At 39.4% G+C, this 18,962-nt stretch overlaps 1 protein-coding gene across 8 annotated transcripts in view; it reads right to left on the bottom strand.

Moving 5' to 3' along the window:
- Positions 1–572: 572 nt before the first annotated feature.
- MYO16 (myosin XVI) overlaps positions 573–18,962 on the bottom strand; it is a 483,589-nt gene continuing 465,199 nt past the window's right edge. For all 8 annotated transcript variants that reach the window (XM_056555738.1, XM_056555737.1, XM_056555733.1 and 5 more), the window contains 2 exons: positions 15,092–15,180; positions 573–823 (listed from right to left, as the gene is read on the bottom strand). In XM_056555738.1, the coding sequence (XP_056411713.1) occupies positions 671–823; positions 15,092–15,180 (242 nt within the window). In that variant the 3' untranslated portion in view covers positions 573–670. The remainder of the gene's footprint in view (positions 824–15,091; positions 15,181–18,962) is intronic.

Raw genomic sequence — 18,962 nt, 5'->3', positions numbered from 1 at the left:
AAAGAAGGACAGAGTGGGGAAACACGTCCTTTGTACCATATGATGTCTTGTTAATAAAGACTCAATCTTTCATACCCCTTGGTGACTGTTGTAAATATATTTTCTATCTGCTTCTGGATTTCATGCCACCACGTGCACTACCACACCTAGCCATTGTACTGACACTTCTACTTCTACTATGTTTTCCTGTATGACTTGGGTCCATCCTGTTTTCATGATCCAACATTCACATTGTAGGGGCCCCAACATGCTGTCAGGGACTCATTTATTTTTAAACCCAGACCTTTATACAAGACACAATGTACAGTTTGTCACTATATATATATATATATATATATATATATATATATATATATATATATAGTTTTTTTTTTTTTTTACATAAACCACATAACATTAACACTGAAACATTGAAATTCATGCATTCCATTTACACAAAATATTACAAGAAATTAAAAACTATATATATATATATATATATATATATATATATATATATAGGATTCTTTATTTGTTTATTTGTGATATATATATATATATATATATATATATATATATATATATATTATTTTTTATTTTATTTTTTCAATCAGAAACCTGACAGCAAAAAAGTTATTTTTCTATATAAGGTGACAGCTTTTACTGGAAGTTCTCCAGTGTGCACCTTCACTTAGGATGACTGAGTGGGAGCAGTATTCCTCTTTTCAGTCTGTGCTAAGTCTTTCTGCCAGGACTCTCCCTCTTCACAAAGCTTTCTTCTCCAGTCCATTAGCTCTTGTAATGCAGCACTCTCATTTTCAGACATTCTAAGCTGATGAATTACCTGGAAGTGAAAGGAAATCAAGTCACAATCTTCATTTAAACACCGAGGGGAAGATTTATGAAGTAGTCCTATACTTAGATTTTCTTCCTTGCCCATAGCAACTAATCACAGCTCAGCTTTCATTTCCCATATTGTTTTGGCAGAATGAAAGTTGAGCTCTAATTGGTTGCTATTGACAACAATGAATATATATACTTAGATAAGTCACCTAAATAATAACGACCACATGGCAATGTTACATTTGAGCCTTGACCCCGGACTTCTTTTTGATGCCAGGGCTAAATACAATACATTGCCTCTCAGCCAATCATTGGCCAGAGTGGGACACCAACCATGGGCACAAGGAAGGGGATCACACTGGGGACCGGAGAAGATTCCAAAGGCACCAGGAGAGGCTGCAATCCTCTTGTTATGTATACTAAAGGAGAACAGAGGGAGCACTCATGATTGGGAAGTAACTTCAAGTCGTTTCTTTATTCTTTAAAAGTCGGTGTGGTGCATACAATACATAAAGCGGGGCGCCAGGAGTCCGCGAACAGACCTGGTAAACAGCTGCTTTCATGCCAAACAAGCAGCGCTTCTTCTGGCCAACCCCTTCTGTCACCTGGGAGCAGGTAAATACACCTACTTACTCCACATCATGGAAGAGGGCGTTACACTTCGTTCATCAAAGTAGTCTAAAAACAACAATTGCAAAAAACAACCTTTACAAGCCTCCAGCAAGCATTAAAAAGCATTCATCTCCAATCTGTCATTTAAGCCTAGATTTCCCAAGGCATTAGTTTTGAGAATCCAAATGCCTTCTTTCTTCAGAAGATTCATACGTTTGTCCATGCCAGCCGCTGCAGCTACTCGTTCTATGCCCAAGAATTGTAGTACTTTGGGATCATTATGGTGTGTCTCCTTCACATGCTGCATCAGTCTGCGGGAGCCTTTACCCGTTTTGAGGGAATTTACATGCTCCCGAAATCTAATAATTTTAACGGGCCGGGTTGTACAGAATCTGTTTCAGCTGCAGCGGATGGCATAGACCACATTTTTAGTACGACAACATATGAAATCTCTACATCGTACCCCTATACCTCCTAACATTACAAATTTATTGGTGCAGCAGAAGCTGCACCAATTGCAGGTTCCGCATCTATGCATCCCTTTCAAGGTGCTTTTGGTGAGCCAACTTTCCTCTACCGGAGTATTGAAGCTGCTTCTAACCAAGGTATCTTTCACATTTTTACATTTTTTTTAAGTTACTAGGGGACGATTGGAAACCCATTTTTTCAGATCGGGATCATCCTGCAGCAAGAACCAGTTACTGTTGATGGCTTTCTTTATCTTTTGAGCCATGAGGCTGTAGGCAAAAGAAAAAAAAAGAGATCTTGGTAACTCTTTTGGAACCTTTTATTTTTCAATAATTTCGAACGGTCACAATTAAAAGCTTTCAGAAAGGCCTCTTCTAGAATTTTTTGTGGATACCCTCTCTGACTCTATCGGATCTTGCCTGCTCCACAAAATCCTCATCCCGACTATTAATTCTCCTTAGTCTAAGGAGCTGTCCATAAGGGACATCCCTTTTAACATGTTCGGGGAGATAGGTCCCGTAATGCAGGAGGGAGTTGCAGGCTGTCGGTTTACAATAACCTTTCGTGACAAACTCTCCATGAGTAAGGTTAACTGTCACATCGAGGAATTTGAGGTTCATGTCATTTCCATCGCTTAGGGTGGACACGAAGTCCACAAAGTGGGACTATGTGCCCGTCCAAGCGATGAAAATGTCATCCACGAACCTATGATAGCATGCAATAGAGCCAATAAACTTGTTTTTTTTTTCGTAAAGATGAATTACACTATGAATATGCCTCTGTGTGAACAGCTCAGCAGGCATTGCAAGATCTGAAACATCCAAGGCATCTAATATACACCTAATAGAGGTGGGTGGGGTGCAAGAGCCAACATGGAGGTAGCCACTCCCCCGTATGTGTAATACAACCAAAGAATAAGTTGGCCAGCACTATTGATTCCAAACTATTATATAGACCTGGCTTACAGGTGCAGGCAGCTGGGCTAAATTTACAGCAACAGGAGAATACAGCAGCACACTGCTAGCACAAAGATATAGATAAAACATGAGTATATAGATGAAACATGAGTATATAGATAGAACATGAAAAGTTATACAGCTGTGCCCCAATGCCAGTGGCTGTAGGGCTGGTTTGCAATAATTTCCAGCGCTGGTTTTTATTCCCATTCCGGCCCTGAATACAGTAGTGAAAATGTAGCCCCAAAGCTGTCCGGGCTGCACCGAGCTCATAGACAGCACACACTTAATTTAGATCTTCTAGGACCTTTGGTGATATCATCAGGACTCTAACCCAACAGGAGTCATCCCAGGTCTTGGAAAATACATAGTAACTTCACCATTCACATAAAAGTTTGCCTCATCACTGAACAAAATCTTCTGCGTAAACTGAGGGTCCTGTTCCAATTTTTGTTTTGTCCATTCTGCAGCACCTGAAACTACTGATACTGGAAGCCTGTGCTAGCATTTCTCCTGCAGTGTTGCTATCAGTGTGTGCATTGACAATCCAGCACAATGGGCAGCACATTGAACACATTTTATAAGTGGTCAGAAACTTGTAAATAACTCATGAAAGAATAAAGTTACATTAAAAACAAGCACAACATTGTTTTTCTTGTGAAATTCCCAATAAGTTTGATGTGTCACATGACTCTTCCTATTGAAAAAACTAAAGTTGGATTCAAAATGGTCGACTTCAAAATGGCCGCCATGGTCACCATGCATCTTGAAAAGTTTCCCCCCCCCCTCACATATACTAATGTGCCACAAACAGGAAGTTAATATCACCAAACATTCCCATTTTATTAAGGTGTATCCATATAAATGGCCCACCCTGTAGAATTCAAATGCCTTGATGAGCAGACTTCTATTTATCTTAGGAACCATGGCCGAAAAAGTTTCCTAAAAGTAATTCCTTTTTTAAAAATGTTTTACAAAAGGTTTGCTGAAGGTGACTATAGTGTTTTGTTTTGTGTTTACTTTGCTGTGTCATTCACTGCTCCAAGGTAATTTTATCAAATGTGCCGAAAAGGATAGGTTTTAACACAGGTTTTTTTTTCTATCCTACCTTTGTTTTTGAAAACTGCCATTGCTGTTTTTAAGCCAAAGTCAGGAGTGGATCCACCATGAAAGAGAAGTATAAATCCTTCTTTTATATTTTCCATTCATTCTGATTACACTTCTGGCACAAAAACTGCAGTGGTTATCCAAATACAGTGGGGCAAAAGAGTATTTTGTCAGCCTCCAATTGTGCAAGTTCTCCCACTTAAAAAGATGAGAGAGGCCTGTAATTTTCATCATAGGAATACCTCAACTATGAGAGACATAATGAGAAAAAAAAAAATCCATAAAATCACATTGTCTGATTTTTAAAGAATTTATTTGCAAATTATGGTGGAAAATAAGTATTTGGTCACTGACAAAAGTTCATCTCAATGCTTTGTTATATACCATTTGTTGGCAATGACAGTCAAACATGAGGTCAAACATTTTCTGTAAGTCTTTACAAGGTTTTCACACACTGTTGCTGCTATTTTGGCCCATTCCTCCATGCAGATCTCCTCTAGAGTAGTGATGTTTTGGGGCTGTCACTGGGCAACACAGACTTTTAACTCCCACCAAAGGTTTTCTATGGGGTTGAGATCTGAAGACAGGCTCGGCCACTCCAAGACCTCCACGATACATGGCCCCATTCATTCTTTCCTTTACACGGATCAGTTGTCCTGGTCCCTTATCAGAAAAACAGCCCCAAAGAATGATGTTTCCACCCCCCATGCTTCACAGTAGGTATGGTGCTCTTTAGATGCAACTCAGCATTCTTTCTCCTCCAAACACGACGAGTTGAGTTTTAACCAAAAAGTTGAACTTTGGTTTCATCTGACCATAAGACTTTCTCCCAATCCTCTTCTGGAACATCCAAATGCTCTCTAGCAAACTTCAGATGGGCCCGGACATGTACTGGCTTAAGCAGGGGGACACGTTTGGCACTGCATGATTTGAGTCCCTGGCGGTGTAGTGTGTTAATGATGGTAGCTTTTGTTACTTTGGTCCTAGCTCTCTGCAAGTCATTCTCTAGGTCCCCCCGTGTGGATCTGGGATTTTTGCTCACCGTTCTTGTCCTCATATTGACTCCACAGGGTGAGATCTTGCATGTAGCCCCAGATCGAGGTAGATTATCAGTGGTCTTGCATGTCTTCCATTTTCTAATAATTGCTCCAACAGTTGATTTCTTCACACCAAGCTGCTTAACTATTGCAGATTCAGTCTTCCCAGCCTGGTGCAGGTCTACAATTTTGTTTCTGGTGTCCTTCGACGGCTCTTTGGTCTTGGCCATAGTGGAGTTTGGAGTGTGACTGTTTGAGGTTGTGGACAGTTGTCTTTTATACTGATAACAAGTTCAAACAGGTGCCCTTAATACAGGTAACGAGTGGAGGACAGAGGAGACTCTTAAAGAAGAAGTTACAGGTCTGTGAGGCCCGGAAATCTTGCTTGTTTTTAGGTGACCAAATATTTTCCACCATAATTTGCAAATAAATTCTTTCAAAATCAGACAATTGAATCTTATGGATTTTTTTTCTCATTATGTCTCTCATAGTTGAGGTATACCTATGATGAAAATTACAGGCCTCTCTCATCTTTTTAAGTGGGAGAACTTGCACAATTGGTGGCTGACTAAATACTTTTTTGCCCCACTGTAAATGCCAGAAACATGTGTGGAAACTGGTGGATTGCAGTACCAAGACAGGTTTTTGAACTTGGGGTTATTCATAGTTATTCATGGTCTGGAGAATAGATGGCATAGAGGCCACCTGATTACAATGCACAAGTATATCAATGGACAGTACAGAGATCTTTCTAGTGAGTGATCATTTTACACATGGGTCTGAACCGGCACCTAGAGAAAACAAGGTAACCATCATCATAGATAGGGATTATTTACTGTAAGAGCAGTGACACTACGGAACATTCTGGTTTATTCATTGAACAAGTGCCTCTGTATTTTTATAAGTTATGGCTGCTTGTCTTCTGCAGATAGACTGTTGATATTGGAAATCTTTCTGTAATCTGTATCTGAATTCTGTACTATAGGGCATTTGGTGTCCACGGCATAGGAATTTATGCCTTCCTTTGGATAAACACAATAATAATATAAGTTGGTGTACCTTTTTACACCTAACCAATCATATTATGTAACTATTTAACATGCAAAAAGAAGTTGTTCCACAATTGACTTGCTTTATTGATCGGATATTTTTGAAGCAGCCAGATAAAATTTGAAATAAGCTGAATAGAATTTTCGATAAAACATTTGATATTTTTTCATGAGAGATACAATTATTATTAGATGAACTGCTTTGTCTTTGTCACAAAAAATATTAGATCCTTAATGGTTAACAAGAGGCATTTTATTTTATTTTCATTGTGGTCCTCCAGAAAACATTCATTAAAGGAGAAGTATCACATACAAAAATGACATGCCCCCTCCATATATCTCAATGGCAGAGGCAAAGATAGCCAAACAGCTCTCCCATAGAGATATATGGATTGGACAAGTCAACAGCCACTTTGTGGGTCGACACGCTCTGTTCCCAGAGAGAGCCGTGAGCCCCGTACAGGAGATGGCGCGGGGGTAGGGGGGGGGGGGGATTTGGGGTTGGGGAAGGTGGTGTCCCAGGGTTGGACCCCCGTGATCTAAGACTTGTTCTCTATCCTGCGGATAAAGGATAAGTTTTGGTAAATGATATATCACCTTAAAGCTAATAGTACATTTTGAACAGAACATTCATTAAAGGGGTAGTCCAGTGCTGAAAAACGTATCCCCTATCATAAGGATAGGGGATAAGTTTCAGATCGCTGGGGTCCCCCGTGATCTCCTGTACGGGGCCCTGGCAGCCCGTGGGAAGGGAGCGTGTTGACCACTGCACGAAGTGGCAGCTGACACGCCCCCTCAATACAACTCTATGGCAGAGCCGGAGCACTGCCTTCGGCAATCTCCGGCTCTGCCATAACGATGTATTGAGGGGGGGTGTCAGCCGCCACTTCATGCGGTGGTCAACATGCCTCCTTCCCGTGGGCTGCCGGGGCCCCGTACAGGAGATCGCGGGGGGCCCCAGCGGTCGGACCCCACGCGATTTGAAACTTATCCCCTATCCTTATGATAGGGGATATACGTTTTTCAGCACTGGACTACCCCTTTCATAAATGTTCTGTTCAAAATGTACTACTATCTTTTAGCAGGATGAGTATATTTTTTTTTTCTATGGAAAAGTGGAAGCATTGTATAATCACAAAGGAAACATGTAAATATAGATTTAGCCTCTGAATATATTTAAAAAAAAAACAACACCACAAAATATAATGCACTCATAAGGGGCCCTGAAATGCTCTAATGCTTAAAAAAAAAATGCAACATAAAAAATGTTCCAATTATTTAAAATTAATTGTAGGAAAAGCCTCTCAGGTCTTCGTGCACATTGTGTACATTATTCCATTAATCTTCTTTTGGTAATGAATGTATATGGAACAGCCTGGAGTACAGAGGGAACCACTATGGCTCCAATTAGTTTAATACAATTATTAGTTATGTTATTATATATTGTACTTCTGCCAATAGAAAAAAATATAGGCATACAGAAGATTCTTTGTATAAGCTGTCAAATATGCTAGGGTTGCTTGTAATTGGCTAAAATATGTGTGGAAGGGAAATTACCTTTTATGGGAATATGTGAGTACAAATTGCTTAATACTACAGATTCCATATAGTGAAGGTAGTATAACACTACCCTTCTATTACCTATCACCACTTAATCTTCATTTTGTATAGTGTCATGTATATATTCATGCTCAGTTATTGAGAGGAATGTAACTATTATCGCAGGTTTAATAAATGAATGGTGAGTAAGGTAATACCTCAGTGGATTTTGAGCAATTTATTGCTTCATAATCTATTTGCTACATTTGACATAGTGGATGATCCAATACTCCTTCATGACCTCCGTTCCTTCGGCTTAAATATTGCTGTCCTATCCTGGTTTTCCTTTTGTCTCTCTGATGATACTTGTGTGTCTTTGCTTGCTCTACCCCCTTTATGGTTAATTGTTAGATGCCCCATTGTTTAATCTATACACAATCCCATTTGGCAGAATAAAAGCAGATATGGTTGTCAGTAACATCTTTATGTTGACACCCAAAAATGATTCTCTAAGGACATTTCTCCTTCCTTCTGTTGGCTGTCTCTGCGATTATGTTCTCTCTATATGTTAGACTTTGAAATGAGTACCTTCTGTTTCATCCATTTTCATCCTTTCCTGGACCAGATATTTATGTCTGTAACACAAGCCTCCTCCCCAGAGATCAGAAGTTATATCTGACTCAGATCTATCCTTTGTCTTCCTGTCTAAGCAATTGCTAAATCCTGTTGCATTTACTGAAATACATATTTCTTGTATCTGTCCATAACTCACCACAGACACTGCTTAAACCCTAATACAGACTGTAATCATTTTTTACCTAGATCACTGTTACTCACAGTTCATTTGACTAAACATACTCAGTTGACAGGACATAATTTGGAAAAACACAGCCCCAGTCTATATAAGGTTTCACAGCTGACAATTCATATAAGTGAAAATACCAAACCATGAGAAAGAAAGAACAGTCTGTACAGTTCAGAGGCAGTGTTGTATGCAGGCACAGATCTGGAAAAGGGTACAAAAAAAATTCTGCTGTGCTGAAAGTTCCCAAGAGCACAGACTGTGAGACGAGATTTCTCTGGTCTGATGATATCAAACTCTAACATTCTGGCCTTAATGCTAATCTTCAAGCCTGAAGGAAACCAGGAAATGCTTATCACCTGCCCAATACCATCCCTACATTGAAGCATGGTGGCAGCAGCATCAGGCTGTCAGGGTGTTTTTCAGCAATAGGGATAGGGAGACTGGTCAGGGTTGAGGTAAAGCTTAATGGAGCAAAGTATGTTCCTAATAAAAATCTGGGCACTTAGCCGAATGTTTACCTTCCAACAAGACAATGACCTTAAGCATGAATCCAATACAATGCAGGAGTGGCTTAGGAACAACTCTGTGAATGTCCTTAAGTGGCCAAGCCAGAGCCCTGACCTGAACTCAGTTAAACTGAACCCAGTTGAGAGACCTGAAAATAGCTGTCCGACAGTCCGCATTCAACCTGAGAGGATATGCAGAGAAGAATGGCAGAAAATCTGCAAATTCATGTGTGCAAACCTTGTGACATGCTCAGTAGGATAGAAGACCATCTTGTACCATTTGATACACATTTAACCTACATTAAGCAATACTTCCCCATTTTTTGCATACTGATTAAATATACAATGTGATCTGAGGTCTCTGAGCTTATGCTAATCCTTTGAACTACATGTTTTTTAATTTGTTATATAAATGTAACACTGCTGGTTGGCATGTGTCCGGGTTCTTACCAGTGCCGAGTGACATTCTGCTGTGTCTGCTGTATTTCATGGTCGTCCTGCTCTGATATGTTTAATGCTACAGTTTTTACTCTGGCCACTAGGGGCCACGCGTGAGCACTGGCTGAGTTTTATAGAGTCAGTGTGCACTCCATGGTAGTTCCCCCTCCAATCTCTGCAAGGCACTCCCTATATAAAGAAGCCTCACCTGTTGCCTAAAGCCTCAGCAAGGTTGCAATTCCTGTACTGCAAAGGTCTCTGTTGCCTGACCTGAAGTCTGTCTGCTTAGCCTATCTGTCTGCTGATCCTGTGTTGCTAATCCCTGCCTTTATGCTGGACTTTGCCTTTGCCTCAGCCCCTGGAACCTGGCCTGTCTCTCCTGTTATGAACTTGGAATTTTTATTTTTACCAGTGTTTGGATTGGATGTATGTTTGCTGTTTGTTGCAGCCTTCACCCATAGCCATCTTGGCTAGCTGTTGTCACAGTACCCACATTGCTAAATAGCACCTTAATCAGCTCTGCTGCATCTGGCCTTAGTATCAGTTTGCCCCATTCTGCCTGCCTGGTCGGCTGCCACTTGTTGCACAGTGGGTCCACACCTGTGGGGCTTTACAATAAACTCCAAGCACTGATAAGACATTCTTAGTCATCATGATTTGAATTGTGACAAATTTCTTCCACAAGGGCCATGTGGTTTCTGAATATTGCGATTTAGACCATATTTGATCTACAATTTATTTCCACACTATACATGATGATTAATTGATACTTTTATTATGCTTTTTAACTTTGCTTGTTTATTGGCTTGTTGGGTCTATTAATTGTACGCTTAATATATAGTGATCTAGTCTATTTTAAACTATTAATTTCCCTAGCCTAGAGGCGTGATTTCTTGTTATAATTTCCTCTTGGTTTTTTTCCCTTCTCCTAGGCTATAGTAGAATAATCAGACACTTTGGCTATGGAGTTTTGTATTCATAATTACACAGTGAGCTACATACAAACTGTTTATGCTAAAATGTATTAGGAGGCCTGTGCTCTACCAAAACATCTTTGTTGTAGTAGGGTATCGAAGTTAAACACTTATCTTCTGTCAAATCACATGGAGCCCCCGCAATCTGACACTTTTCCTCTATCTTGTGGATAAGAGATAAGTGTTTTAATTTGGACTGGTACTTTATGAAAACTTAACCCATTAAGAATAAATTAAAGGGAAACTCTGGTAAAAAGAACATGTTATCCCCTATGCATATGATAGGGGATAAGTGTCTGATCGGGGGGGGTTTCAGACTGCTGGGATCCCCAGTGATCTCATGCCCAGCCCCTCAGCTCTCTGCATGCATGGACCGACCTCCGCTCCGACCTCTGTATGGATGACTGTTGACCACGTCCCTCCATGTATCTCTATGTGAGAGCCGGATATGCACGAACGCTGTATCTCAGGCTCTCCTATAGAGATACAAGGAGGGGTGTGTCGGCCTTGGTCATCAGTAAACCATGCAATCCATACACGGTGCGGAGGTCAGTCCATGCATGGAGGGAGCCGGAGTGACGGGCAGGAGATCGCAGGGGGTCCTGTGGTTAGGGGATAAGATGTTCTGTACCGGAGCTCCCCTAAGAAAGGACGCTTTCAAATATAGTGACTTATAATAAAAATTCAGAATTATAAGAATGTTTCCAAAGTATAGATATTAAAAGTAAAATTTCAGAATCGCCCTATAAAATGAATGATATGCTTATGATTTTTCATTACTGCAGCTTCCCAGCACTTCCACTTTTTACTGGCTGATAATTCCCCGGGTTAGAGTACAGATCTGCCTGCAAAGTAGCCAGACAACATTAAACTCCCAAGCTGTACAGTATATTCCCACATTCTTTTCATTGCAGTTTTAGCTATCTGAACTGGCAAATAAAAGCATGAAATTGGAGACAGGAAACTAGGAGCTGCATCAGACAGGACACGCACACATACGTGCTTCTTTTTAAGATGCCAGTATCGTATTTAAATCTTTCGAGTGCCTGCTTCATTGATTTAACAATCATACTTTTATATGAAGTCTAGTTAAATTTTAGCACCAGCGTTTCATGAGTTTTCTATAGCTAAGGACCATTAATATAACAATCTGAGGAAACACATGTTCACTTCTAATAAATTATTGACGCATCATTGTGACTGTAAAATAGCAATAGAAACATAGTATATCCTGAATGCTCAAAGTGCAATGGGGCATTATAAAATACCACTGTACCAAAAAGCAACGTGTTTGCTAGTAAAACGTTATACAAGAGCATCATTGTAGTGTCATTAGTGAAAAGACTGGAAACCTCATATAGGAGCAGAAGTGTTTTCCCTCTGCTCCGGATTAAGCATGCCATATGTTGGTTATCATGCTAGGATCCTATAATTAGTGCCGATTTTGTTACATTAATTAAGCGAGTTTAAAATAAACATCAAAAGAACGACTCTATGGAGGTTACTGGAAGCGCTAAAGGAAGGTTCCTGCAGATACATGGGTGTATTGTACGCTGACATCAGGGTTGTAAATAGAATTAATGTTTTATCAAGAGCTATGGCAAAAAGATGGAGATGGGGCATTTTATTTATTTACTAAATATGTGCCTTGTGTCCCTTTTCAAGCTGTGTTTCATAAATGCAGAATGAATATTAATGCTGTGAATACATTCCCTCGCTTTTTTCTTCTAATATGTGGCTTGCATTTACTTCAAAACATTTTTGCTTTTTTATTGCTGTAAGATATTAACACATACAGTAGCCATACCATGCAGATAACCATTACATGGTATTGGTATCGCCATCCTGTAAGCTAAAAGTCTCCAAAATGATTATAGAGGAGACCGTACCTAGAATAAAAAAAATAAAAAAAATGTTTCTAAGGAGAGAAAACTCCAGCCAAAATGGACTTATTCCCTATCAAAATGAATTTATCCCGTGATCTCTGGAACAGGTCTCTCTCAGTGAGGAGCAGTGACGGCACACAATCAATTCATTTCTATGGGATCACTGACGATGCCTTAATGCTGCACTCAGATCTCTTTGGTACCCCCATAGAAATGAATGGAGCGGATACCATCCCAGTGGTCAGACTCCTCTGTGATCAGCTATACTGTGGATAGGGGATATTTTCATTTTGGCTGGAGTTCTCCTTTAAGGCTGTGTTCACATTTGCATTGGAGGGTCCATTAGAAGCCACTACAACAGATTTAATAGAAAATGCCTAATGCAATAGAGCAGCATGCAGCACTATTTTTGTCAAAATTCTGGCTACCATGACAGAAACCTATAATAAAAGAGAAAGAAGAGGGACCGCACCTCGTGTATTACCCAAGACACAGGGTGGAATGAGGGGTAGGACAGGGCACCAGCCTAACGGTTGGCCGCTCACCTTGTAGTGGATAGATTGCGCTTATCACCCCAAGATAGGGGTACAGTCAGAAGCTTGATTGGAATGAACTGCGAAGCCTATTGGGTCACAGGGGTGGGGAACCCAATCCTGTTCAGTGAAGTAGATATAAAGAGCAAAATACGACCATACGTCAGGCGCTGTTCCAATTTCCAAGGTAAAATAAATGTAGCCAAAGCAATATGGCGGTTAAAGTGCCAGCAGGCACTATATTTATTAAAGTAACCAATTATGCGTTTCGGAGTTAGAACCCTCCTTCCTCAGATTGGCATGTGCAATGAAATACAGACAATATATTTATAAGCAAACAAAATGGATGCCAGGTCAAAGGGGGAGTCAAAGTTACTCATCCCACTTTGACCTGGCATCAATTTTGTATGCCTATAAATATATTGTATGTATTTCATTGCACATGCAGATCTGAGGAAGGAGGGTTCTACCTCAAAAACGCGTCATTGGTTCTTACTTTAATAAATATAGTGCCTGCTGGCACTTTAACCGCCATATTGCTTTGGCTACGTTTATTTTACCTTGGAAATTGGAACAGCGCCTGACTTATGACAGAAACCTGACAGACGTCATTAACCTCTTAAGGAGGCAGACATTTCTTATTTTTTCCTCTCCTCTCAGTCAATGAGCACAACACTAAGGACAAATTTTTTTTTCTGTTGAAAGAGCTATATGAGGGATGTTTTATGGAAAAATTTGTTCTTTGAGCACGAACATTTTTTTCGTGGCATATTGTACTTTATGTTAGTGGTAAATTTTTGTTGATATTTGCATCATTTCTTGGTGAAAAATTCAAAAATGTCATGAAAAATGTAAAAATGTTGCATTTTACTAACTTTGAAGCTGTCTGCTTGTATGAAGAATAGACATGGCAAATAAATTAGGTACTGATTCACATATACAATATGTCTACTTTATGTTGGCATCATAAAGTTGACATGTTTTTACTTTTTCAAGACCTTAGAGGGCTTCATAGTATAGCAGCAATTTTCAAATTTTTCACGAAAATTTCTAAATCTGAATTTATCAGGGACCAGTTTAGTTTTCAAGTGAATTTGAGGGTCATAATGTTAGAAATCCTCCATAATGGACCCCATTATGAAAACTGCACCCCTTAAAGTATTCAAAATGACATTCAGAAAATGTGTTTAGGTGTTTCACAAGAATAGCAGCAAAGTGGAGGAGAGAATTGAAAACACATTCTTGTAGCCTCAATTTTTATTTTTACAAGGGGTAAAAGGAGAAAAAGCACCCCAAAATTTGTTACTCAATTTCTCTCAAGTAAGGGAATATCTCATATGTGGATGTAAAGTGCTCTGCGAGCACACTAGAGGGCTCAGAAGAGAAGGAGCAACAATGGGCTTTTGGAGAGCAAATTTTGCTGAAATTTAGGAAGCCCCCATGGTGCCAGAACAAAAAAAACAAAAACACATGGCACACTATTTGGGAAACTACACTCCTCAAGGAATGTAACAGTGAACCCCTCAAGGAATGTAACAGGGAACAGTGAGCCTTGACATTCCACAGGTGATTGACGAACTTTTGTTAAAGTGGGACGTTAAAATAAAAAATTTGATTTTTATCACTAAAATGCTGGTGTTACTACATTTTTTTCCTTTTCACGAGGGGTAATAGGAGTAGGAGAAAATGCCCACTTGTTACATTCCGTGAGGGGTGTATTGTCTGAAATGGGGTCACATGTGTTCTGGCAATATGGTGGCTTTGTAAGCGCACATGGCCTTCAATTCCAGTCAAATTCTCTCTCCAAAAACCCCATTTTGCTCCTTCTCTTCTGAGCCTTGTAAATGGTGTTACAAATTTTGGGGGGCTTTTTCTCCTATTACTCCTTGTGAAAATGAAAAATTTCGGGTAACACCAGCATTTTAGTGAAAAAAATCTAATTTTTCATTTTCACGTCCAACTTTAACAAAAATTCGTCAAACACTTGTGGGTGTTAAGGCTTACTGTACCCTTTATTAAGTTCCTTGAGGGGTGTAGTTTCCAAAATGGGGTCACATGTTTTTTTTTTGCATTTATGTCAGAACCACGGCAACTATCAGCCACCCCTGTGCAAATCACCAATTTAGGCCTCAAATGTACATGGCGCTCTAACTCCTGAGCCATGTTATGCGCCCACAGAGCACTTTACGTCCACAAATGGGGTATTTCTGTACTCAGGAGAAATTATGTTACAAATTTTGGGGGTCTTTTTCTCCTTTTACCTCTTGTGAAAATGAAACACATGGGGCAACAGACACATGACATGTCACACGACTATCCCAAAAACAGTAAAACACACTATGGAGCTGTCATACAATACCTGGCTGCTAGATTGTTCCTTGTTTCTTGCTATGGAACAGTTTGCTGCATTACTTCGATATTTGCAATTCATATCTTCTCCAGACAGACCTAGAATACAGGGAAATAATTCATTTTTAAAGAAAATTTTACACCAAATATCGTGCCACTTAAGTTGTATATTATACATTTTACATATCATCATTTTAAGGCTGATTCCTCCAGAGTGAGCTTTTTTTTTTTTTGTTTGCTGGTCATGAATAACAGACTCTGATTTATTAATTAAAGGCTTTAATAGGGTATATGGAGCATATATCTTTAATAGGTAAAGGAGGGGGAGGGGGGATAGGAGTCTCAAAGTCTGGCCTCTGGCATCAAAAACCCCAGGATAGTGCAAACATGTGCAACTTTTTGCCATGTTCACCAATTTGGCAGGGCTTAGTGTGCAGTAGATTGCAAGGGAACATGGCCTACCACAAATGCCAGATTAAATCGTAAATTGTAGCTGAAATCTACACTAGTTAGGAAATAGTGTAGCTTTCAAAATCATGGTTCATGGGGAGACGCTGAAGCACCCGATTTATTGATAGAAGACTTTGGGTCTATTCACACAGCAGAATTTTTGCTTGGCGAATTCCGCCTCAAATTAAAGCCCATAGACTTCTATGGGATTCCGCACTCCCATTCACAATTCAGAAGTTTGAATAGGAGTGCGGAATCCCATAGAAGTCAATATGGGCTTTAATTTGAGGCGGAATTCCGCAAGTGGAAATTCTGCCGTGTGAATAGACCCTTTGTCTGCAGTTACTTTCACAACAATTAGAATATTATATACTGTTTGGGGTATTTTTATTGTGTTTTAAGTGATAACTTATTATAAGCTATTTAGGAAATAATTATTAGGCAAGAAATAAATATTTCCAGGTAAATCTCTATAAACATTCCATGGGTTGCTCAAATGCAGTTTTGTAAATTTGTGAGATGTTTATTTTTTGTAGCAAAGAAGGCAATTTCTTTTATTATATTTTGGTCACCTGGAAATCTTTGTACCAAGAAACTAGTTTAATTTGATCCTTCCTTTTTACCCTGCTAAAGCAATGACATGGACATTTGAAAAGTTGTGTAAGTAAGGATGTTGGTAATGTTTAATCGAGAAGGTAAACAACGGTAATTTTAGCTCTGCCAGTCACAGTGTGCTTTTTTTGACTCAAGGATGTTCCATTAAATTAAGACTAACCTGTGAAATATTAAATAAACAAAGGGCAGAATGTGTATATATATATAATTCCTGTACAGTATTTTTAGATGTGTCAACCCTGCTAGAAAGGTAGGCAGGGTTCATACAGCATAAAAAATGTGCGCATATTTTATTTATTCTCGCATTTTCAGATGTAATTTCGGCCATAATTCTATTATAAGCATATTTTTTATGCTGTTTGAACCCAGTCTTTCACAGCACTTGATGATGGCTTATGAAATTGTTAAATGGACCCTTCCAAGAATTTATTGATGAAATTAAACAAGAAAAATAATTTCCCTCATTGTTGGTCAGCTTGTAGAATTATCTGGATAATCCTGAAACAAATGGGACCACAGAGGTTAATTTTCTGCTGATCTGTTCCACACTCAGCTGGCAACAAACTAAGAGGAAAGGCTTAAAGGGGTTATCCGTATAAAAAAAAATGTCTTACTTTGTCCCTTATGCAAATAGGTTTGATTATCCAATGTAATACAGGTGTAATACTCGCTGTATATAGGTGAAATACAGTGAGATATGGTAAACTCCCCAGTACAGGTCACCTGTCTAACCCAGGAAGAAGTATAGTGCCGCCTACAATAAATCAAAATAGCCAAATCACCAGATCCAGATGGCATTCACCCTCGTGTTCTAAAGGAATTAAATAATGTAATAGACAGACCCCTATTTTTAATATTCAGGGACTCTATAGTAACAGGGACTGTTCCCCAGGACTGGTGCATGGCAAATGGGGTGCCAATGTTAAAAAAAGGGGGTCAAAAGGTGACCCCGGGAATTGTAGACCTGTCAGTTTAAAGGGGTATTACAGGCAAAAACTTTTTTTATATATATCAACTGGCTCCGGAAAGTTAAACAGATTTGTAAATTACTTCTATTAAAAAATCTTAATCCTTCCAATAGTTATTAGCTCCTGAAGTTTTCTGTCTAACTGCTCAATGATGATGTCACGTCCCGGGAGCTGTGCATGATGGGAGAATATCCCTTGCATGATGGGAGAATATCCCCATAGGAGCTGCACAGCTCCTGGGACGTGAGTCATCAGAAAGCAGTTAGACAGAAAACAGCAACTCAACTTCAGAAGCTAATAACTATTGTAAGGATTTAGATTTTTTAATAGAAGTAATTTACAAATCTGTTTATCTTTCCAGAGCCAGTTGATATATTAAAAAAAGTTTTTGCCTGGAATACCCCTTTAACCTCCATTGTATGTAAATTGTTTGAGGGTTTTCTAAGAGATGCTAATTTGGAGTATCTTCATAAAATTAAATGTATGACTCCACAGGGGTGTGGAAATTTTATAAAAAACTACTTGTCCACGGGACTAAAATGGAGCAAAATCTACTTGTCCCTCATGACGATCCACTTGTCCGGGCCAATTTTCGCTTTTACGCTCTAATTTTTTCCTCCTCGCCCTATAATAGCCATAACTACATACTATAAGGATACCTTTTAATTTTTCAATAACATATTCTCTGAACAAAAAAAAAAAAAAAAAAAAAATATACATAATTTAGCAGATTTGGTGGTTTTCTTTTCTACGCCATTTACCTTGTGGTTGAGGTAACATGTTGTTTTGATACTTTAGGCCGCCTGATTACAGAAATACCAGATTTGTATCGTTTACGTCATGTTTTACTAATTCTGAACTTTTTCTAATTTTTTGGATTGCCATTTTTTAACCCTTGTAGCTTTAGTTTTTTTCCGCATTACAGGCTGTATGAGGGCTCATTTTGCGCCATAATCTGTTTTGTGTATCGGTACCATTTTGGTATTGATCTGACTTTTTAATAGCTTTTTAACTTTTTTTTTCTGGGATATTTTTCTGGGATATTCTGGGATATTCTGTAATCTGTGTTTTTTTGTACATTTATCGTATGGGATACATAATGTTATATTTTAATAGGTTGTACAATTACGCACGAAGCGATACCAAATATGTTTATTTTTATTATGTTTGCATGTTTTTATATAAGAAAAGGGGGCAATTTGAACTTTTAACATGGAAGGGGTTAATGCAGTGGTCTTCAAACTGTGGCCCTCCAGATGTTGCAAAATTACAACTCCCAGCAAGCCCGGACAGCCAACGGCTGTCCTGGCATGCTGGGAATTGTAGTTTTGTAACATCTGGAGGGGCACAGTTTGAAGACCACTGGGTTAATGTGTGTCTTTCAAACTTTTTTTAAAACTTTTTTATTTTATTTTTTTTACACTTTATTACACTTATAGGAGGAATCATTAGATTCCTCAGACAGATAAATAGAGTTCTATTGAACTCTATTAATCTGTGTGCACTGTGATCCATTGATAGAGCCTAGTCCAGCCAGGCTCTATCAATGACAAAGCGGGACAGCAGGGAACAGAGGTAAGCCCTCCGGCTACCTCCATAGTGGATCGCCCCCCTGCGATCGCGCTGGGGGGGGGCGATCCACCCCACTAGCCCACCAGGGAGCATTCACATGTCCCTTTAGATGCCGCTGTCAGCTTTGACAGCGGCGATCTAAAGGGTTAATAGCCAGCCGCGGCAATCGCCGCATGCTGGCTTTTAGCGGCGGCCCCCGGCTACTGAGAACAGCCGGGGGCTGCAGAGTATGGAGCGGGCAGGAATCCCGAGCCCACTCCAAACTCCCCTGTGAGC

The sequence above is a fragment of the Hyla sarda genome, chromosome 2, assembly GCF_029499605.1.
Source record: "Hyla sarda isolate aHylSar1 chromosome 2, aHylSar1.hap1, whole genome shotgun sequence".
In the NCBI taxonomy this organism is placed as follows: domain Eukaryota; kingdom Metazoa; phylum Chordata; class Amphibia; order Anura; family Hylidae; genus Hyla; species Hyla sarda.
This window is presented reverse-complemented; position numbering and strand designations above follow the sequence as displayed.